This window comes from Caloenas nicobarica, chromosome 31 (genome assembly GCF_036013445.1).
Source record: "Caloenas nicobarica isolate bCalNic1 chromosome 31, bCalNic1.hap1, whole genome shotgun sequence".
Taxonomy (NCBI): Eukaryota; Metazoa; Chordata; class Aves; order Columbiformes; family Columbidae; genus Caloenas; species Caloenas nicobarica.
The window spans coordinates 1,892,725-1,914,558 of record NC_088275.1 but is presented as its reverse complement, the minus strand read 5'-3'; the positions used below and the strand labels follow the sequence as shown (position 1 = coordinate 1,914,558).

The 21,834-nt window shown below is 56.8% G+C and overlaps 2 protein-coding genes across 4 annotated transcripts in view; one reads left to right on the top strand and one right to left on the bottom strand.

The window, feature by feature from the left end:
- Positions 1 to 15,278, top strand: part of GATAD2B (GATA zinc finger domain containing 2B) — a 29,443-nt gene extending 14,165 nt beyond the window's left edge. For all 3 annotated transcript variants that reach the window (XM_065653922.1, XM_065653923.1, XM_065653924.1), the window contains exons 2-11: positions 3,076 to 3,405; positions 4,477 to 4,606; positions 4,791 to 4,922; positions 5,667 to 5,798; positions 6,944 to 7,114; positions 8,511 to 8,826; positions 9,552 to 9,754; positions 11,308 to 11,418; positions 11,521 to 11,638; positions 12,600 to 15,278. In XM_065653922.1, the coding sequence (XP_065509994.1) occupies positions 3,077 to 3,405; positions 4,477 to 4,606; positions 4,791 to 4,922; positions 5,667 to 5,798; positions 6,944 to 7,114; positions 8,511 to 8,826; positions 9,552 to 9,754; positions 11,308 to 11,418; positions 11,521 to 11,638; positions 12,600 to 12,733 (1,776 nt within the window). In that variant the 5' untranslated portion in view covers position 3,076 and the 3' untranslated portion in view covers positions 12,734 to 15,278. The remainder of the gene's footprint in view (positions 1 to 3,075; positions 3,406 to 4,476; positions 4,607 to 4,790; positions 4,923 to 5,666; positions 5,799 to 6,943; positions 7,115 to 8,510; positions 8,827 to 9,551; positions 9,755 to 11,307; positions 11,419 to 11,520; positions 11,639 to 12,599) is intronic.
- Positions 15,279 to 17,738: 2,460 nt separating this feature from the next.
- SLC27A3 (solute carrier family 27 member 3) lies at positions 17,739 to 21,339 on the bottom strand. Its single transcript, XM_065653512.1, has 10 exons — positions 20,850 to 21,339; positions 19,872 to 20,081; positions 19,635 to 19,793; positions 19,429 to 19,553; positions 19,164 to 19,358; positions 18,989 to 19,079; positions 18,717 to 18,915; positions 18,495 to 18,592; positions 18,280 to 18,410; positions 17,739 to 18,203 (listed from the first exon to the last, which is right to left on the bottom strand). Exons 1-10 carry the CDS (start codon positions 21,337 to 21,339, stop codon positions 18,027 to 18,029), a joined length of 1,875 nt encoding a protein of 624 aa, XP_065509584.1. The 3' UTR covers positions 17,739 to 18,026.
- Positions 21,340 to 21,834: the final 495 nt, after the last annotated feature.

Here is a 21,834-nt window from a genome sequence, read left to right as displayed (position 1 = left end):
ACCGATGCTCTCGCCTTCCCGCGCGGAACGACGTGTCCGTGGCGTCGGGAACCAAAAATGAAGGCGAGCTCGGGAACTGGCAGTGCCGGAAAACGCCGGGTTCAAACCGCGGGGAGATCTCAAGCGTAGAAACGCGTGGAGAAGGAGGTTCGGGGTCGATCCGCGATGCTGGAGGGTCAAAACTGGAGACCCGAAGTCTTTGGGAAGAGCATCTGTGCGCCAAGAAACCGTGACTCGTCCTTTTATATCGAGAAATTCCCGTTGGTGGAGAATTAAATGTTTGGTGCCACGCGTGCTCCGGTTTGGCGGCCGAAGCTCTGGGATTCCGAGAAGGTTTTCAAGAAAACCAACGTCAAGAAAATTGGGAGGATGCGGCCGGGCTGGTCTCGCGGTTCATCTCCCTGTGTCGCTCAACCCTGTTTCCCCAAAAATAAGACGGGCTTATATTGATTTTTCCTCCAAAAGATGTGTTAGGGCTTATTTTCAGGGGGTGTCTTATTTTTCCATGAGCGACAATTATTCTCGAACAAAGAAGTCAACGTTTATTCAAATACAGTCACGTCGTTACCTTCTGGAACATCATCATAACTCTCCAGACCCTCTCTGTCCCGCTGCATTAATTGCCAATTAATTTTACTTTTTTACAAGCCTGGACACTATTTAAATTGACTTTTTTAATGAGCTGTAACTAGGGCTTATTTTTGGAGCCAGGCTTGTATTTCGAGCATCCTGAAAGATCCTGCTAGGGCTTATTTTTGGGTAGGGCTTATTTTGGAGGTAGGGCTTATTTTCAGGAAAACACGGTATTTCAAATGATCCCCTGACTGTCTGGTTAATGCGGCTGGTTTCTTTGGAAAGGTGGTTAAAATCCAAGAGGGGAAGGGGGGAAAATCTGCTCTTGCTTTGTTTAGAATCGTTACCTGGTGCTGATAACAGCGCTTTCCATTTCTTTCGAGCGTGTGAAACCCCCACGTGCGCGAAGCGGCGCAACGTTTCTGACCATGGAGCCAGAATTCCATGAAATCCCTTCAGGTCGCTTATCGAGGTGCCGCCAGCTCTGTAATCCGGGGTTTTTTTTTAAACAACATATTCAATTTATACATCGACGCGGAGCTCGTTTCGAAGGGAAGAACCCGCGGGGTGACCTGATGGCGCGGTGAGAATTTTCGCCGTCCCGTCGTGTCTTAAACAACCCGATTTGGCTTCGATTTAACCCGGGGTCACTTCTTAAGCTGGGGGCGGAAAGCGGCGGTTTTGGTGTCTCGCCCGTGCTTGCCCGGCTATATTTGGTTGCCGTCGACGTGCGATTCTTTGCGGAGAGACCAGACGGGCAAGTCGAAAGAATTTGGCGGCGCTCACCCTGAATATGGAGAATATGGAAGATGGGGCTGTGGTTGGACTTTCTTTTCTATTATATCGCAGGTTCGCGTTTGTTTTCTTGCCATTGTACCCCGTTTTTTTCTAAAAAATAAGTTTTCTCCGACGTGGTTCGTACCCTTCAAACCATATTGGTGTTCTAGTCGACGACTGCGTTTTGGGAGGTGAGGAATTATAGGGGATTTAGAACGTTTTCCCGGCAGAAATTTGCCTTGATTTCGATTTGGAAGGGCCGTACGAGCTCACCTGAGCGCGGCCGAGCAGAAATGCCCCAAATCTGCCTGGTTTGGCCTCATCTTTCTGCCTGGAGTGCGTGGAATTATTCCCCAGCTGCCAGGTGAAAAAAACACTTGGATTTTTACCGTCCCTCCCCAAAACGTCCGCGTTTTCATTCCGAATCATCCCCCGGTTATTCGTCGCCATCCCCAGCACGTCAAGACCTCGCCGAGCTGGTCTTTCCTCGTTTGCAGGTGGAGCTCGCTTGGCTTTTTTCTTTTTATTATTTTTGGTTTCTTATCAGCAAAGGGTTGGGGTTGGGACGGGCTCTGCGGCTCCTTTTCCCCTTTTTTTCCTGCATTTCTTCGCCACGGGGCATTTCTGCACCTGGATGGAGCGTGGGTGGGGATGCTCCTGTCTGCGCCTTCGCCCAAGAGCTTAAAACCAGGAGAAAAACCACACGCCGGGGGATTTTTTGGCGTTTCGGGAGCTCGTTCCCAGCATTCGTGTGCTGAACGGTAGCGGGGGCTCAAACGGTGTCTCGGGTCCGCGCGAAAAAGAAAAGATCACAGCGCAAAATGCGCGAATGAAGCGTTGGAGGCACGGCTGAGCCCGCAGACGGGCTTAGCAAAAACTAAGACTAGGCCCACGTGGCGCAAAAAGGAGCTGAGCAGGTTTTCCTTTGCGGGGCGACCTTTTAAAATCAATTTGTGTTGAGATAGGCTTGGAGCATCGACGTTTCTGTCCTGGTCTCCAGCGTCGCGCGATGATCTTTTCGAGTAAGTATTGAACAATATCGGGCTGAGGTATCGCCCCCTCTCATCTCAGCACCCGGCGACGCTCATTGCTCTCTGCTCGGTTATTAATTATTAATTATCAACGCCCGACCGCTCCTCTCGCGGGTGGGATTTGCATCCCGCGTTCGCTCACCCCGCGCTTAGAACGACCCCGGCCAAGTAAATACTTTCAATGAATCTTTTTCCCTTCTGGAAAAGGAGGATGGAAGTTCTTCCGTCCCAAAGCCGCGATGCTGAACTGCGGTTTCTGGAATTGTGTTGTGACTCGGTCTTATTTTTAATTTGTCTTCCTCAGCGACCAGGACAGGGGCCGATTAACCCCCTCGCCCGATATAATTGTCCTCTCCGATGACGAGGGCTGAGCTGCCCTCGCATCCCGGCACCACTCCGCTTTTTTCCGCCTCCCCTTTCGAGTGGCGTTTTAATGCTGAGTGAGGGATCGCGGCCCCATTTTTGAGGGCTTAGGGCCGCTCTCACTTTTCCTCGCGCTTGGGAAACTCCCTGTTGGGGGCCGCTTTAGGATGGGGACTAAAAACGTGCAGGTCGTGGCACGTCACGGCACGTCGGCGCGGGGGAGGCCGGCGCTCCCCGAGGGGTAGGCTGGGCTCAGAGCTCCCCGGGGGGAGTTAAACCGGGTCTAACCGCAGCCGCGATACTGACCGTGTGTCCTCCTATCACCCCGCAGGATGGACAGAATGACAGAAGACGCCCTGCGCTTGAACCTCTTGAAACGGAGCCTGGACCAAGCGGACGATCGGGACGACGTCCTGGCCAAGAGGCTGAAGATGGAAGGACACGAGGCCATGGAGCGCTTGAAGATGCTGGCGCTGCTCAAGAGGAAAGACCTCGCGGGCATCGAGGTGCCGCACGAGCTCCCGGTGAAGCAGGACGGGGTGAAAGTCTACGAAGAAAAGCTCAACGGGAGCCTGAGGCCGCACGGGGACGGCAGGACTGCGGGGCGACCGGGGAAGGAGAACATTAACGACGAGCCGGTGGATATGAGCGCCAGGAGGAGGTAGGTGCCAAATAACCGGAGTCTGTAGCTTTGCCTGTTGTTAATCCCGGGCTCTGCCAGGCGGGATATCCCGAATCAGGAATGAAATGGACATTTTGCTGGCCTGGGGAGCGTCCCCGGTGTCTGCGAGGTCCCTTTGCTCTCCCAGCAAGCGCCCAGTGCTATTCTTTCCTTGTTTTTCCTTTCCTTCTCCACTCCAAAAGCAGACAGATTTTTGTTCTTCCTCCATCCATACATTTAGTGTTAAAAGCCACGACAATCGGGTGGCAGAGCGGAGGAGGCTCTCGTTACAGCCAGGACTTTTTATTAGCACCGACAAAAGTTCCTTTATTTAACCGGAGGCCAGATTTGATGCAGGTGCACGGACAGTCGCCCTCAAACCTGACGCTGGTGCCTCTGTGAGGGAGAAATAAATGGGTTTTTTTCCTACTGAGCCTGAGAAAGCTCCTGAAAAGCCGCTGCCCGAGCGCTGGTGAGATGAGTCTTTCCAGGAGAAGCTTTGGCTTCCCTCCAGCTCTCCGGATTCGCGCCCTCCGCACCTGCTTTCTATCACCGCTCCGCTCCAGCAAACCCCATTTCTCTCCATTTGGAGCAAAAGGGTCGCACGGGAGAGTCCGTCCCGTGTGCCGCGCCAGCGCGGCCCCTCTCGGCTCTTATTTTTTGGGAGGGAGAAAGAAACTGATGTTAATGATGTGGATTTACGGCTTGATTTGGTTACCTCACCTCCAGCGTCGCGCGAGGGGTGATGATCTTTTCGAGTAAGTATTGAACAATATCGGGCCGAGGTATCGCCCCCTCTCATCTCAGCACCCGGCGACGCTCGTTGCTCTCTGCTCGGTTATTAATTATTAATTATCAACGCCCGACTGCTCCTCTCGCAGGTGGGATTTGCATCCCGCGTTCGCTCACCCCGCGCTTAGAACAACCCCGGCTGAGTAAATACTTTCAATGAATCTTTTTCCCTTCTGGAAAAGGAGGATGGAAGTTCTTCTGTCCCAAAGCCGCGATGCTGCGCTGCGGTTTCTGGAATTGTGTTGTGCCTCGGTCTTATTTTTAATTTGTCTTCCTCAGCGACCAGGACAGGGGCCGATTAACCCCCTCGCCCGATATAATTGTCCTCTCCGATAACGAGGCATCCAGTCCCCGTTCCAGCTCTCGCATGGAGGAAAGACTTAAAGCAGCGAATCTGGAAATGTTCAAGGTGAGGGGTTTGCGCTGCTCCCTTTTCTGAGGGATTTGGGAGTCAAGGGGGTTTCTCAGCAACGCGGTAACTTCCGTGTGCGTTGCGTAGTCGCTTATTTGTGCTACAAACCCCCTCTCGCCGCCGAGGTGCAGCGGCGGGTTTTGGCTTTTGGAATTTTGCCCGATTTTCTGCGTTTTCGCAGGGGAAAAGCCTCGAGGAGCGCCAGCAGCTTATCAAGCAGCTCCGGGACGAGCTCCGGCTGGAGGAGGCCAGGCTGGTGTTGCTGAAGAAACTGAGGCAAAGTCAGCTGCAAAAGGAGAACGTGGTGCAGAAGGTGAAGCTCTGAGGGCTGGATGGGGTTTGGGGAAGGAAATTGGCCTCGCAGACGCCCGATCATGGGCAAACGCCAAACACTGACTCTGCCCTCGGACCTTTTTACCCCACGTTTGGGACAGGCGCTCGTTCTGTGCTCCCGGGTGATGTTTCTGTACCAAACCCACAGCCCATCCCACCTCGTTACCCTCAGGGTCGGCTGGGAAGATCCATTTCTGCAGCTCTGAAGTATTAATATTTGATGTACCCCATTTCCCCGAAAATAAGCCCTACCCAAAAAATAAGCCCTAGTGTGATTTTTCAGGATGCTCGAAATACAAGCCCGGCTCCAAAAATAAGCCCTAGTTACAGCTCATTAAAAAAAAGTAAATTTAAATAGTACCCAGGCTTGCAAAAAAGTACAATTAATTGGCAATTAATGCAGCAGGACAGACAGACCCTTCACCAAGAAAAGCAGAATCGCATTCAAAAGACCCCATGAGACCCAAAACAAGGGTTGGCAAAAAGGGAACAGAGTCGCAAGGAATTCACGATGGAATATTTGAATAAACATTGATTTTTTTGTTCAAGAATAGATTGCTCATGGAAAAATAGGACACCCCCGGAAAATAAGCCCTAGCACAAAAATTAATAGAAGCCCCTGTCTTATTTTCGGGGTGTAACGCGGAGGAGGCTTGTTCTGCGCCACCTTTCCTTTCGGAGCGCCCAGCCCTGATGCCATTTTCTCATTTTCTCTCTAATCCAGACTCCGGTTGTCCAGAACGCGGCGTCTATCGTGCAACCGTCGCCCGCGCATGTGGGACAGCAGGGCCTGTCCAAACTGCCCTCCAGGCCCGGAGCTCAGGGGGTCGAGCCTCAGAACTTGAGGACATTACAGGTGAGCCGTCCCCTCCGCGGGGCGAAACGCGATCGCTTTCCTCACGACGCCACGCGTTTGGCTTTAGAACAAACGGATCTGTCGCGTGCGAGCCCAACCGAGGGGCTTTTTCTGAGCGGCGCTGTGAATTAGAATCGCAGAATGTCAGGGATTGGAAGGGACCTCGAAAGATCCCCCCACCCTTAGCGTTCTCTCCGAAGACTCTTCATTTCAGTCTCGCCGATCTTCGCTCCCTCCGTTAACTCCTCTGTTTGTGGCGTTTGTTTTCTTGGTTATGGCGACGATGTGGGGTCAGGTCTATGGTGGCTTTGCCGTGGGACGGGGCTGGTGAAGGAAACAGGATTTGGGGAGGAGGAAACACATTCGCTCGGCCCTTGTGGAGGTTCCTTGTGAAGAACCCCATGCAGAACAAGCTTCGAAAACAAAAAAAAGAGGGGAAGAGGAGAGAGAGATTGTCAGATGGGAAGTGTTTAATGTTTTACAGTTGTCTTTCACAAAAAATTGAGCTTTTCTACCTGTCCCGCCGCATGGTGCTGTTCTCAGGGCTGCTGAGGCTCTGAGCTGAGCTTTAGGACAGGCTTAGGTAGGTCAAGCCCTGGCTTAGCTTGTGCTCAGGTCTTTCCAATCCCCGTGTCACGTTTGAGTGCCCGCGATGGAGCTTCGCAACGTCTCGGCGTCTTCTCTTTTCATCAGGACTCCCGCAACTATTTCACTTTGCACTCGGGCACCGGTCTGAATTCTGGTTTTAATAACAACATGCAGCTGGCAAACAGCCGCCTTTTTGGGTTATTTAATCCCTTCTTTCCCCATCGCGCTTGTCCATATTGATCGAATCATCCTTGTTTTGAGCGCAAAGGTGGGTCATAAATGTGAGGATGAACTCCCGAAACGTCCCTGCCTGGATCCTGGGGTCCATCCTCTTCCCGGGGAGCTGTATTTTAACTTGGGACAAGTTAAACTTGCCTCCTGCCCGGCAAAATTTCTGTGATTATTTAAAATTAGAGGAAAAGTTAAGTACTTTGAGCGGTGTCTTGTGTTAGAAGGCAGCTTGAATTACAGATAAATGGGGAGCTCAGCGTTCTGCTTTGCCTCGACTCTTTTTTTTAATTAAAAAAAAATTCATCTCTCGTTTCCTTTCTCTGCAGGGTCACAGCGTCATTAGGTCTGCCACAAACACGACTCTGCCCCATATGCTCATGTCGCAGCGCGTGATCGCTCCGAACCCGGCCCAGCTCCAAGGGCAGCGGGTTCCTCCTAAACCCGGTCTCATCCGCACCACAACTCCGAGCATGAATCCAGCCATCAACTACCAGCCGGTAGGTCCCTCGCTTGGCGCCGTCTTTGCGCGTGGTTGCCCGACGGGATTAATGAAAAGGGAAAATAGGAAATGCCTTGCGGGTCTGAGCTCGGCGTGAGGACGTCAGGTGGAAATGTCTCCAAATGTGGCCAAAGACAAGGTGTGTTTGACCTCTGTGGAAGAATGGAATGAGAAATAATGAAAAACCCACCGTTGCGGAGCCACCAAAGGGTGGTGGGGTCCCTGAAGTCGAGGACGCTTAGATCACTTCGTTTGACTTTTGGAAGTTGGACGGCGAAGACTGGAAACGGAGAAGAACAACAATAACGCGTCCCAGTTCTGGCGCCGCCCTCAAACCTTTCGCTGGGTCCCTCTCTGTTCCTCGTCCAGCACACGGGCCCAGATTAACGACCCCTCTTAATGACTACTAGGGTTTGTCACCAGTTCTTAAGACATTTAATCTGTCCTAACGACAGTATAGTGCCAGTTTGTAAATCATAAACGCGACCACCCAGCAATCTGAAAGTCTTGCATCTAAGCAACTGTCAAACGAATTATGTGTTTGATGGAAAAAACCCCAACCAACTACTTTTACAGAAGAGTTGTAGGTTCATTGGTGTTAATTCATCGTCTGCTTATTTAAATCTGCATCCCTGATCATCTCTGCCATTAATTTTCCCGGGCCTACATTCCACTAGCTGCTTTGGGATTAGCTTTTCTTCCTTTTCTGTTTTTTCCTTTTTTTCCCAATCAGCCAAGCGTTAGCAGCCTTCAATCAGTTTGCCCCAGTTTTCTTTTTTTATCTCCTGGGTGTTATTCTCGATTGACACGACCGCGTCCCCCGAGCTTTGGTAGCTGACCCTGTTTCAGTCGCCGAGCAGGTTCGTTCGTACTCTGAGAAACAGGGGGGCTGGGTGACAAGCTGGCCCTGAAAGAGGTTTTTTTATCGCAAAAAAACTGCGAAAGCTGCATCCTTGGGTCAGCAAAAATCTTTGTGCTTTGCCACCGTCACGTGCTAGAGGGTCCTGCGCGTCCCAGCGACCGGAGGACGCAGAATAAAGCTGCTGGTGACGGAAGAGGAGGGAACTGAAAATCGGGAGCGGAGGAGCAGAAATTGGCGGGGCCGACACCGGGACCCTCACCTGCCAAATTCCCCGGGCTGCTCCAAACTCCTCCTGCCCATTCCGGTGAACCGGGGGCTCCTCGGCACCGATGGCTTAATCGTAGGGGCCGAGACGAGCGCCCGGCGTGGCTCTTGTCTCCCCAGGTCATTTCGGGAACGTTTGCAGATGATACCTAAAGGCAGACGGTTGCGAGAAGGCGATCTGGCTCATCCGGGTTAGCTGAGGCGCTGAGCTCGACTCAGGGACTGTGTTAATTTTCTGTATTAATCCTCCTCTCCTCTTCCTCTCCAGCAATCAAGTTCTTCTGTTCCTTGCCAGCGCACGTCGTCTTCAGCCATCTATATGAACCTTGCCTCTCACATCCAGCCCGGCAGCGTGAACAGGGTCTCGTCTCCACTCCCCAGCCCCAGCGCTCTGAACGACGCGGCCAACTCGCAGGCGGCCGCCAAGCTCGCCCTGCGCAAGCAGCTGGAAAAGACGCTGCTGGAGATCCCGCCCCCCAAACCGCCCGCTCCCCTCCTGCATTTCTTACCCAGCGCGGCCAACAGCGAGTTCATCTACATGGTGGGGCTGGAGGAGGTGGTGCAGAGCGTTATCGACAGCCAAGGTGAGCTGGTTTTCCCCCGTCGCCGCGTTCATTGTGCTCCCCTCTGCTGTCTTCTTTGAGTCCCCTCCTGAGGGGCTTCGATCGAGCTCTCAGCGCAGGGTGGGCATGGAGAGCAGGACACAGAAATGGGAGCACAGGCTGAGAGAGTTGGGGTGTTCAGCTGGAGAAGAGAAGCTCCGGGGAGACCTTAGTGCGGCCTTTCTGGACTTAAAAGATGGGGACAGACTTTTGAGCAGGGCCTGTTGTGATAGGACAAGGGGTGATGGTTTTAAATTAAAAGATTCGGGCTGGATATAAGGAAATTTTTTAACAACGAGGGTGGTGAGAGCCTGGCCCAGGTTCCCAGAGAGGCGGTGGATGAACCATCCCTGGAGACATCCCAGGCCAGGCTGGACGGGGCTCTGAGCAACCTGAGCTGGTGCTGGTGCAGATGTCCCTGCTCATGGCAGGGGGGGCACTGGATGAGCTGGGAAGGTCCCTCCAACCCAGCCTCTTCTATTCTATTTTATTTTTTTGCAAAATGGCAAAACACGCGGCTTGGCAGGCTGTGAGAACAGCTCCTGCTCTTACGCAGCTCTAGACTCTGCTCCTCGCCACGGCTCCCTGCGGACGGGGGGCTCCAGTGTGCTCCCGTCGCTGTCGTTCCCGGGTGGCGTGAGAACACGGGGCTGGGGGGAAATCGTCCCGTTTTCCCACCTAAACTCCTGTTTCGTGGCGATCCCCAGGGAAAAGCTGTGCGTCCCTCCTGCGCGTGGAGCCCTTCGTCTGCGCCCAGTGCCGCACCGACTTCACCCCGCACTGGAAGCAGGAGAAGAACGGGAAGATCCTGTGCGAGCAGTGCATGACTTCCAACCAGAAGAAGGCGCTGAAGGCCGAGCACACTAACCGGCTGAAAAACGCCTTCGTGAAAGCTTTGCAGCAGGAGCAGGCAAGTTCACGGCTCCTCCGTGGGCTGCGGAGCCTGGAGCTGCTTCCCCGGGCTCCGGGAACCTGCTCTGAGCACCTGCGGCTTTTCGCTGGGTTAGTTGCTGCATTTGAAGTTACTGGGAGCAGTTCTGGGCTCCCCAGTTTAAGAAGGGGCAAGGAATTGCTGGAGAGAGCCCAGCGCAGGGACGCGAAGATGCTGAGGGGTCTGGAAAGGCTGAGAGAGCTGGGGCTGTTCAGCGGGAGAGGAGGAGCTGAGAGGGGCCTGGTTGATGGGACCAATATCTCAGGGTGGGTGGCAGAGGATGGACCAGACTCTGCTCAGTGCTGCCCAGCGACAGGCCGAGGGGCGACGGGCACAGACTGAAACACGGGAATTTCCACCCGAACGTGAGGAGAAACTTCGGTGCTTTGAGGTGCCGGAGCCTGGACCAGGCTGCCCAGAGCGGTTTGGAGTCTCCTCTGGGGACATTTGAACCCGCCTGGATGTGACCCTGTGTGATCTGCTCCGGTGACCCTGTGGTAGCAGGGGTTACACTTAACGTCCTGCTCCCCACTCACTTATCTCTGGAATGGGGGGGATTTGCTGAAATCCCGTGATAAGTTGGTGTTGGAGAACTTGTTTAGAGGCCCTGGGGTAAAATAAACTAGAAATCATCATTTTGTAACTGAAGAAAAAACAAAACAACACAAAACTAAACATGAAGTAGGATCTGACTGCTGACAAACAGGACCTGCCTGTTCTGGGGCAAAAAGAGGCTTTGGGCTGTTTGTGACAAGTGGGTGCAGCACCGGTGTGGCCAGCAGGCCCAGGGCAGTGACCGTCCCTGCGCTGGGAGTGGGGAGGAAAACCGCGAATCCTGGGGGCGGCTTTGGGGCCACAGCTCAGGGCTCGAAATGGCGGCCCCAGAATCACCTCAGGGCTCAAAATGGCGCCAGAATCACCTCAGGGCTCAAAATGGTGGCACCAGAGTCACCTCAGGGCTCAAAATGGCGGCCCCAGAATCACCTCAGGGCTCAAAATGGTGCCAGAATCACCTCAGGGCTCAAAATGGCGGCCCCAGAATCACCTCAGGGCTCAAAATGGTGGCACCAGAGTCACCTCAAAACGCAAAATGGCGGCACCAAAATCACCTCAAAACACGAAGTGGCGGCACCAAAATCACCTCAGGGCTCAAAACGGCGGCCCCAGGGGTGGCGGGATCACCTCACAACGAGAAAGGCCTTGAGGTGCTGGAGCGAGTTGAGAGAAGGGAACGGAGCTGGGGAAGGGGCTGGAGCACAAGTGTGATGGGAGCGGCTGAGGGAGCTGGGGAAACGGCCACAAGTTGCGCCAGGGGAGGTTGAGGTTGGAAATTTGGGAGAATTTCTTCCCCAAAGGGCTGTGGGGTGTTGGAACAGGCTGCCCAGGGCAGTGCTGGAGTCGCCATCCCTGGAGGGGTTGAAACTACACAGAGAAGAGGTTCTCAGGGCCAGGGCTTGGACTCCACGATCTCCAGGGGCTTTTCCAACCCAAACGATTGTGTGTCTCTGAGGATGCCTCTGGTTCTCTCCCAGGAGATCGAGCAGCGGCTCCAGCAGCAGGCAGCCCTGTCCCCCACCGCGGCTCCCGCCGTCTCCAGCGTCAGCAAACAGGACAACATCATGCGGCACCACACGCTCCGGCAGGTGAGCGACCCTTAGGGGCCAAACCCCGCGACCGATCGTTCCCCCCGCCCGGGGGGGCGATCCCGCTGCTTTCCAACCACCTCTTGTCCTCCCGTTCCCCAGGCTCCGCAGCCGCAGGGCGCGCTGCAGCGCGGCATCCCCACCTCCGCCCGCTCCATGCTCTCCAACTTCGCGCAGGCGCCGCAGCTCTCCGTGGCGGGCGGGCTCCTCGGCATGCCAGGTAACGTCCCCCCGGCACCGCGCCTTCGTTTCGGGGAGGGGGATTTATTGCCGCCCCTGTTCGCGATCCCGCTGCGTCCGCGGCTGAGGGAGCTGGGAGTTCGGCTGGAGAACAGGAGCTGAGGGGAGACCTTCTGATCTCTGACCTGCCTGAAAGGAGCTTGGAGCCAGGGGGGGTCGGGCTCTGCTCCCCAGGAACAAGCGCCAGGACCAGAGAAAACGGCCTCAAGGGGAGGCTGAGGTTGGAAATTTGGGAGAATTTCTCCCCAAAGGGCTGTCGGGGATTGGAACAGGCTGCCCAGGGCAGTGCTGGAGTCGCCATCCCTGGAGGGGTCTAAAAGGCGTTTAGACGAGGTTCTTGGGGACCTGGGTTAGTGCGTGAGTTAATTGTGGTTGGACTTGATGATCCTGAGGGTCTTTTCCAACTGAAACTATTCTATTCTATTCTTTTGAGGGATCTCCCTGTCCACCGAGCTGCATCGGGCACATTGAGAGAGATCTGCCTGGGTTTGCTCGGATCCCTCTTGAGTCGCGGGCGTTGGGGAAAAGCACCGTCATGGCCAGCGCTGCCGCCATCAACAGCAATAATTATCGATTATAAGAATTGTTAATAACAAGCCCCTTGGCAGGGTGGTGCTTAGCGCTGCCAGGGAGAGGAAACGGCCTCAGATTGTGCCCAGGGGAGGCTGAGGTTGGAAATTTGGGGTCATTTCTTCCCCAAAGGGCTGTGGGGCGTTGGAACAGGCTGCCCAGGGCAGTGCTGGAGTCACCATCCCTGGAGGGGTTGAACGAACATTTAGACGAGGTTTAGGAACATGGTTAGCGCCAGAGTTGGCTTATGATCCTGAGGGTCTCTTCCAGCTGAAACGATTCTGTTCTATTCTGTGATTTCGCGTTAAATTATCCCTTGGGAATAGCGCGAAGCGATGCCGCGGGGGTGACTTTTCTCTCTCCCCGCCCAGGTGTTAACATCGCCTACCTGAACGCCGGGATCGGAGGCCACAAAGCGTCGAGTTTGGCGGACCGGCAGCGCGAGTACCTGTTGGATATGATCCCCCCCCGCTCTATATCGCAGTCCATCAGCGGACAGAAATAACGCCTGCTGAGCGTCCCCCCCCCCGCCTCCGTCGCATGCCGTGCCTGTACCGGTGCCTACCGTACACGGGGAAAAAAAAAAGACACACACACAAAAAAAAAAAAAAGAGAGAAAAAAACCACAAAAAAACAGACAAAAAAAAGAAACAAAAAAACAAAAGAAATGAAAAAAAAAAAAAGCCCATTTCAGACCTTCAGCGACCCGTTCCTTTTCCAAACCTTCACTTGTTGGGTTTCTCTAGCAGCGAGAGGTCACTTCTTCCAGAACAACTCCGCTCGAGCTCAGCACTCTCCGTGTGTTCCCGCTTGGTTTATGCTATTTTTTTTTTGTAATGACAAAGCATAGAATTTTTCATCGTGTTGTGTTTCTTTTGTTCCCCCCCCCCCCTTTTTTTTTTTTTTTTTTTGCTGAACGGTTAAACTTTATTTTTGCTTTTTTTTTTTCCCTCCTCCTTTTTTCCAGAGACTTTTAGGGCACCCGCTCTAAGCGACCGTATTTTGTTTTTTAAGGGGGAATCGGGGGGCGATGGAGCCTGGACTGGGGGGGCCACCCCCCCCCCACATCGCTCGCCGGACGGAGCCACGGACGCCGATCCCTATTTGGTGACACAGGCACCGGTTTGGGGGACGCTGCCGGGACCCCCCCCTCCCCGCTTTGGCTACGGGACGGACCCCATGGGGCGCAGGGGGGGGTGTCGGTGCCACCCGGGGACCCCCCCAGTGCGGACTGGGAGCAACTGGTGGCGTCGGGCGCGGTGAGTCCCCCCCCCATTCCGCACCCCGATCTGTTGGGGACGGTGGCAGCGCCGGGGGGGTGGCGGGGGGCGGGGCACCGGACGGCGGGAATGAACGAAATGAACCCAAAGCAAGAAAATAAGCCGCCAAAAGTCTGAGAAAATAAAACAAAAAAACGCTTTATTTGCACTTAACCTCCACACTAACGGGCCCCCCCCTTCTGGCCCCCCCCTTCTGTCCTCCTTGTACCCCCCCAAAAACCCCAACATTTCCCCCCCCCCGCGCCCCACGGCGCTTTGCCCGGAAGGAATTTCCTGCGAGTTTTTTGCGTTTGGGGTTTTTTTTAATTATTATTATATATATTTTTTAATGAATTGATTCCCACCCCCCCCCCCCCCAGACATTAGAATTTTCTTGTGCAATTTGGGGAGGGGGGGGGTCTCTCCTCAAAAAGCCCCCCCTGCAATGGGGACACCCCCCATTCAATGAGCACTTAACCCCCCCCCAGGGCTCTGGGTGCCCCGACCCCCCACCCCGGGGGGGGCCTTTTGGTTTTTTAAAAGTTTTAAAATTTTAAATTTGTTTTGTTTTGGAAGCTAGCAAAGCGTAGCGACGTATCTATATACACATATATATATTTTTGTGGGGTTTTTTTGGTTTTTAATCTTGTTTAGCTGGCGCGCCCCCCCCCAAAGCCCCCCCAGGACGCCGAGATCTTTTTCAAATCTTTTATCCCCCCCCCGGCTGACGAATCGTTGGATAAACCTGAGGTTTTTTGCTTATTATTTGGTTTATTTTATTTTTATTCATCGGCTTGTCCTTCACCCCCCCCCACAAAGGGCCCTTCATTATGCTCGACCCCCCCCCGAGTCCCTCATCAGGTGCCGTTCTCGGTACGAGGTGACCGGGTAAAATTCTAAAATTCATTTTAAAAAAAAAAATACGAAAAAAACCACACAAAAAAATACGAAAAAACCACAAAAAAAACCAAGTGCAATACTTAATGTCGCGTGTGTCCCCCCCCCAACCCGGGGGGGGCGCGGACGGAGGGAACCGATGGAGAACAAGACGCCGACTTCATGGTGCTATAAGTGAAATTCACCCCCGGGGAGGGGGAAACACGGGGACCCTTTTTTCACCCACCCTCCCCCCCCCCAAAATCACCCTGAACCCGCAGCCGCCTGCGCAGGTTTCACACTTTTATTATTATTATTATTATTATTTTTTATTTTTTGGCTTGAGCCCCCTCACTCCCCCCCACCCCAGGATGTGACATACGGTAGAAAATCCTCCTTTTTCCTTCTATTTTTTTCGTTTTTAAGGATATTTTCCCCCCGCTTTCTTTTACAGCTTAGGGGTAGATCCGCTTGTGAAGATGCTTTTTGGTTTTGTTTTTTTTTTTTTAATTTTTTTTGGGGTGTTTTAATTTTTTTTTTTTGGTTCCTCCAAAGGCGTAACCCAGCCCCTCCTCTAACCCCCCCCCTCGCCCTTCGTTGGCTTATGATATTGCTGCCGAAATGTTATAACAAGGACTCATTCGTGTATATAAGCTATTTCTTGACACATTAAAAAAAAAAAAAATTTAAAAAGGGTAAAAAAAAAAAAAGATAAAAAATGATAAAAAAAGGACGAAAAAATTTTTAAAAAAATTGTACATTGTGTAGAAAAAAAAAAAACAAAAAACCAACAAAAAAAAAATCCGGGAAGCGAACCCGCCTCGCCATGGGTGTTGTGGAAGTCGTCACGTCCTCGTTCGTGTGACCTCGTGTGTATGACATGAAAAAAGTGCAAAAAGGGGGGGGTCCCGGTGGCTCGGCGTTTTGGGGGGGGGGACACATGGGGCTGGGAGGGAGGGAGGGGGGGGGACACACCGGTGACCCCCCCCCGGGGGTCCCGGCGATGCACTGGTGGCGGCGGCCACCTCCCGAATCTTGTGCCTTTCACACACACGCAAAACTCGGACCCCCCCGCGGCACCAGCAGCCCCGGAGGCAGGAGGGGGTGTCCCAGAAAAAAAAAAAAAAAAAAAAAAATTAAAAAAAAAAAAAATTAATAATAAAAAATTTGGAGGGGGAGGTTGGGGTGGGGAGGGGGCGGGGGGGGTGGGGCGGGAGCAGCGCGCTGAGCACGGGGGGAGCGGGGCCGGGGGGGGGACGAGTATTATAAACTGTAACTGTATTTGCACTGTTTTTATTATTGCATTGGCATATATACAATATACATCTATAACAACCTGCGGTCTGCGGCCTCCTTCCTGTTCCCGCCCCCCCCCCCCCCAAAAAAAACAACCAAAAAACCCCCCAAAAAACCCACAAAATAGGGATTTGGGGCCTAGTTGGAGGGAGTTCAGCCTAAATTTGAGGATTTCAGCCCGAATTTGGGGTGTTTTGGGCTTCAATTGGGGGATTTCAGCCCGAATTTGGGGAGTTTCGGGCTTCAATTGGGGGATTTCAGCCCAAATTTGGGGAGTTTTGGGCTTCGATTGGGGGATTTCAGCCCAAATTTGGGGATTTTTTTTTTCGGGCTTGAATTGTGGGATTTGAGTCTGAATTTGGGGATTTTTTTTTTAGGGGGGGGGGGCTTGATTTGGAGGACTTCAGCGCAAATTTGCAGGGCTTTGCAATTGAGTTGTGGAATATCAGGCCCAGATTTGAGGGAATTTTGGTCCCAATTTGTGGAATATCAGGTCCAAATTCGTGGGATTGAAAGCCCAGTTTGCAGGATATCAGGCCCAAATTTGCAGGATTTTTGTCCCCATTTGTGAACCATCAGGTGCAAATTTGTGCAATTTTAGCCCAAATTTGTGGGCTTTTGGGCAAATTTTGCTGGGTTTAGGTCCCAATTTTCGGCATATTTGGCCCAAATTGGTGGCATTTTGGCCGCGATTGGTGAAATATTGGCCCTGATTTGTGGGATTTCAGGCCCAAATTTACAGGATTTTGGTCCTGATTTGCAGAAGTCTGGCCCAAATCAGTGGGATTTCAGGCCCGATTTGCAGAGTTTCAGCTACAATTTGTGGATTTGCAGGATTTTGGCCTAAACTTGTGGGATTTTAGGCCCTGTTCCGCAGGATTTTGGCCTAAACTTGTGGGATTTTAGGCCCTGTTCCGCAGGATTTTAGCCTAAACCTGTGGGATTTTAGGCCCTGTTCCGCAGGATTTTAGCCTAAACCTGTGGGATTTTAGGTCCTGTTCCGCAGGATTTTGGCCTAAACCTGTGAGATTTTAGGCCACGTTCCGCAGGATTTTGGCCTAAACCTGTGGGATTTTAGGCCACGTTCCGCAGGATTTTGGCCTAAACCTGTGAGATTTTAGGCCCCATTCCGCAGGATTTTGGCCTAAACCTGTGAGATTTTAGGCCCCGTTCCGCAGGATTTTGGCCTAAACCTGTGAGATTTTTAGGCCACGTTCTGCAGGATTTTGGCCTAAACCTGTGAGATTTTAGGCCCCGTTCCGCAGGATTTCAGGCCCTGTTTGTGGGATTCCTGCCGGGGATTTTGTGAAATTTTATCTCCATTTTGCAGGGAAACGGCACAAAAGCTGCTTTAGGGTTTGGGGGGGGTGTTGGTGGGGGGGTCCCCACTCCAGCTTTGTGTGTGTCCCCCCCTGGGCTCTCGGTGACAGGATCAGGCCCGAGCTTTGTGGCCCCCAGTCCCCCCAGTTTGTCCCCAGTGCCGCCTCCTATACCCCAAAACCCCTTTTTTTTTCAGAAAAAAGGGACAAAACTCCCCCCAACCTGAGCCCAGAAACTGGGAGGGGGGGGGGTCACCCACAAATGACCCCCCCAGACACAAAACTCCTAAAGGGGGGGGGAATGCAGAGCCGAGCTGAGCGGGTGGGGGAACAAACCGGCCCTTTTGCACAAATTTAAGATTTTTTTTTTCTTTTTTTTCCTCTTTTTTTCCCCCCCTTTGCATCGCGTTTGAGACCCGGTTTAACGAAAGCGCAGCCGGTTCGGTGCAGCGGCGAATCACGAGCCGATTTTTTTTTTTTTTTTTTTTTTCCGGCGAAAGGATAAAAATGAAATTTAAAAGAAAAACAAACCTTTGTAATATTTATCACTCGCGAGCGATGTTTAATAAAGGAACGTTTATAACTTCTGCTGGTGTGTTGAATCGGGGGGTGGTTTGGGGGATCCCGTGGGGACGGTGACGTCGGTGTCCCCAGAGCCCCCCATGGGTGACCCCCCCCCGCCACGGGACAGAGCGGCAGAGACAAGATTTGCTACAAAAGAGTTTATTTACCAAAAAAACAACCCAAAAAAGGGTGTTTGTACCTACAAAGAGCGGGACTCCAGCGGGGGGGGGAAGGCACCGGTGGCCAGGGATGGGGACGCGACCACCCCCCCCCCGGCTCCCAAATGTGGGGGACATGGGGACACCATGGGGCACCTGGGGATGGACACAGGGACCCGCAGGACAGACGTGGGGACGCGTGGGACAGACGTTGGGTACCCGGGGGTGGCAGGACGGCCGCGGGGACCCGTGGGACACCCAGCGCTGGTGGGACGGACACGCGGGCGCTTTGCGGCGCCGGGTGCCGGGACGGCCGCGGGTTCGGTCTAAATGCGGAGCCGCCCGTCCAGGACGCGCTCCCAGAGCGCGGGGCCCAGCGGCACGTAGGCTCTGGTGGCCTCGTCCAGCAGGAACAGCGGGTCGGGGACGCGCGCCGGGTCACAACCCTCCCGCGCCAGCCGCATCTTCTGCTGCTTGAAGGTCTCCGTCATCTCCAGCTGCTCCTGGGAGGGCGGTGGGGCAGGTTGGGGGGGTCCCCGCAGAGCCCCACGTCCCCCTGCGCCCCCGGCACCCCGGTACCTGCAGCCGGAGGAACCGGGGCCGCGCGTACGGCGGCAGCAGCTGCTCCACGTGCCGGTAGAGCGCGGGGCCATCGAGGCGGCAGCCGGGACGCAGAACCAGCGCGGCCATGCCGGCGCGGCCCTCGTGGCCTGTGGGGCGAGGGCAGAGCTGGGGGGGGGCACCGCCGGGCCGGGGGGGCAGCGGGAGCGCAGCGGGACGGGGGGCACCGGTACCTGGCACGGTGACGCCGTACACGGTGGCTTCTTGCAGGGACTCGTGGGCCACCAAGGCTTCGGCCACCTCCGTGGTGGCCACGTTCTCGCCTTTCCACCTGGGGGGGGGACAGGGATGAGCAGGATGGGGCTGAGCCGCCCCGTGGCTACGCCATGGGGTGCGTGGGGCTGCTGCACAGCGCAGCGTTGGGGGGTGTCCCCCATCAGCGGGGCCTTTGCCACCTGTACGTGTCCCCGGTGCGGTCGCGGAAGCGGACGAACTGGTCCCTGTCCTGCTCCATGAGGTCCCCGGTGCTGAAATACGTGTCCCCCTCGGCGAACACCCCGCGCAGCAGCTTCTGCTCCGACTGCTCCCGGCTGCCGGCGTAGCCCAGGAACGGGGTGCGGGGGCTCACCGGGGCGATCAGCAGCCCCGTCTCGCCTGTGGGGATGGGGCCGCGTGACGGGGGCACCCCTGGGGACCCCCAAAAGTTCCCCCCATCGCCGCTACTCACCCGGCTGCACGCGGACGCAGCGCCCGGCCGCGTCCCGCACCGGCGCTCCCCGCGCCACGTCGTAGCGCACGATCTCGAAGGGCGAGACGAGCTGCGGAGGGCGACCGGGGCGGGGGGCGTCAGGGACGGGGCGGGGGGATCGGGGCACAACGCCCCCCTCCCCGGCCCCGCTCACCTTGTAGATGAAGCTGCTGCGCCCCACGGCCCCCGGCGTCCCCGTGTAGTTGAAGAGGGTGACGTTGCCCTCGGTCATGCCGTAGGTCTCCACCACGCGGACGTCCCCGAAGCGCCGCACGAAGCTCCGCCAGACGTCGGGGCGCAGGCCGCTGCCCACCGCCAGCCGCAGCCCGTGCTCCCGCTCCCCGGGGCGCTGCGGGGACGCGGGCTCAGCTTTGGGGACACCCCCGGATCACCCCGTGCCGCCCCCCGCGCCCCCTGACCGGCGGCTGGTTGACCAGGTAGCGGCACAGCTCCCCGATGTACTGGAAGACGGTGACGCCCTCGGCGCGACAATCATCCCAGAACTGGCTGGCTGAGAACTTCTCCTTCAACACACAAGTGGCCCCTGGGGAAAGGATCGCGGGGGGGGGATCAGCCCCCTCCGAAACGCCAGCGGCTTCGCCACGGGGTCCCCGGCCCCGCTCACCGATGCCGATGCAGCCGCCGATGCCCAGGAGGGACCCGGCCATGTGGTAGAGTGGCAGCGCCAGGTAAACCACGTCCCGGCTGGAGGCTCCGACCAGCTCGTAGAAGCTCAGGCACATGATGGACTTGAGGTGGGAGATGCGGGCGGCTTTGGGGAGGCCTGGTTGGGGCGGAGGGGTGGTATTGAGACCCCACCCGCTCGCCTGGGTCACCCCGTCCCCCCGTCCCCGTCCCGCACCGGTGGTGCCGGAGGTGAAGATGTAGAGACAGGTGTCGTTCATGTCCTGGGGCTCCCACACGTCCTCGGGCTCCAGCTCCTCAGAGGCTGCGTCCAGCAGGTCCTGCAAGGCCAGGACGCCGGGGGGGTACGGACCCCCCCCCAGCACCCACACGGCCACGTCGTCCTCCCGCAGGCTGGGCAGGATGGGCTCCACCGCCGTGAACAGGGCTGGCGGGACAGGGCTGTGTGGGGGTGGCATCCACATTGGGGGTGTCCCCAGCCCTTGGGGACACCCCCAGCCGGGGCTGCCCCGCTGCCACCGAGCCCTGTTCTGGGGGGTAGATGGACCCCACCGGGGGTGACCGGACAGGATGGATGTGGCCGGTTTAGGGGACACAAATGAGGCTCACACAGCACAAAGGAGGGACCCGTGGGGACACCCGCTTGTCCCCATCACCCCCTGTCTGGATCCCCCAGCCTGGGGGGAGCGCTGGAGCCCCCCCGGAAAATCCCCCCCCGTGCCACCCACAGAGGCACCGGTACCACCCTGGAGATTGCAGAGCTCACCCGGTACCACGGGCTCGGTACCGCCCGGACGAACCCATCCCCGGTACCACGGGCTCGGTACCGCCGGGACCAACCCATCCCCGGTACCACGGGCTCGGTACCGCTGGGACCAGCGCATCCCCGCTACCACGGGCTCGGTACCGCCGGGACCAACCCATCCCCGGTACCACGGGCTCGGTACCGCCGGGACCAGCGCATCCTCTGGATCCTTTGCCATCCCCAGAACCCATGAGCCCGGTACTTCCCCGGTACTTCCCCGGTACCCCCCACCCGCTGGCCCCTTTCCCATGCCCGGTACCCACGGACGCGCTCCCACCCCGTTCACTCCCCCCCCGCCCTTCCCCGCTCCCGTCCCGACCGCGGCGGCTCCCGCGCCTCCCGGCCCCGCTGCCCGCGCTGCCCCGGTGCCGGTGCCCCCCCCGCGCTCACCGTCCGCCACCAGCAGCGCCCTGGCCCCGCAGGCCCGCAGGCAGTGCCGCAGCGCCGGCGGCCGCAGCGCCGTGCCCAGGAACGCGGGTCGGGCCCCCAGCGCCGCCAGCCCCAGCCAGCCCCACACGAACCGCGGCTCGTTCCCCACCAGCAGCCCCACGGTCACCCCGGGGCCCAGCTCCCCCCCGCCGGGCAGCGGCCGCCGCCGGAGCGCGTTGGCCACCCGGGCCACCCGCCGCGCCGCCCCCGCGTAGGGCTCCGTTCCCCCCGCCGCCCGCAGGAACGGCCGCGCCGGCGCCTCCCGCGCCGCCCGCAGGAACCGGGCGGCCAGGCCGCCCCCGCCGCGCATCGCCCGGCGCCGGCACCGCGCGGCCCGGACCGCGAACGCCAGGTCGGCCCAGAGGTGCGGCCGCAGCGAACGCTGCAGCAGCGCCAGCGCCGCCAGAACCGCCAGCGCCGCCAGAACCGCCGGAACCGCCAGAACCGCCATCGCCCGCCGCCCGGGACACGCCCACACGGGACACGCCCACTCCGGGACACGCCCACTCCGGGACACGCCCACTCCGGGACACGCCCACCCCAGGACACGCCCACCCCAGGACACGCCCACCCCAGGACACGCCCACCCCAGGACACGCCCACCCCAGGACACGCCCACACCAGGACACGCCCACACCAGGACACGCCCCCTGCCCCCCGGACACGCCCATCCTAGGACTCGCCCATCCCAGGACACGCCCACCCCCAGGACACGCCCACCCCAGGACACGCCCCCTGCCCCTGGACGCACCCATCCCAGGACTCGCCCATCCCAGGACACGCCCACCACAGGACACGCCCACCACAGGACACGCCCATACCCGGCCCGCCCACTCCGGGACACGCCCCCGGGACACGCCCGCACTGCACGTGTCCGGGTCACGCCCCCCACCCCAGGCCACGCCCCCTCCTGTTCCCACCCTCCGTGTCCCCCCCGTCCCGCCCC

Bases quoted from the DNA above. Each gene is read 5' to 3' on its own strand.
- SLC27A3 (XM_065653512.1), bottom strand. From the start codon at position 21,339: ATGGCGGTTCTGGCGGTTCCGGCGGTTCTGGCGGCGCTGGCGGTTCTG. The intron at 19,080-19,163 runs GTGAGCGGGGCC...CGCCCTCCGCAG, and splicing joins GCAGCAGCTTCATCTACAAG to CTCGTCTCGCCCTTCGAGAT. The intron at 18,593-18,716 runs GTGGCAAAGGCC...TCCCCCCCCCAG, and splicing joins CGCACCGGGGACACGTACAG to GTGGAAAGGCGAGAACGTGG.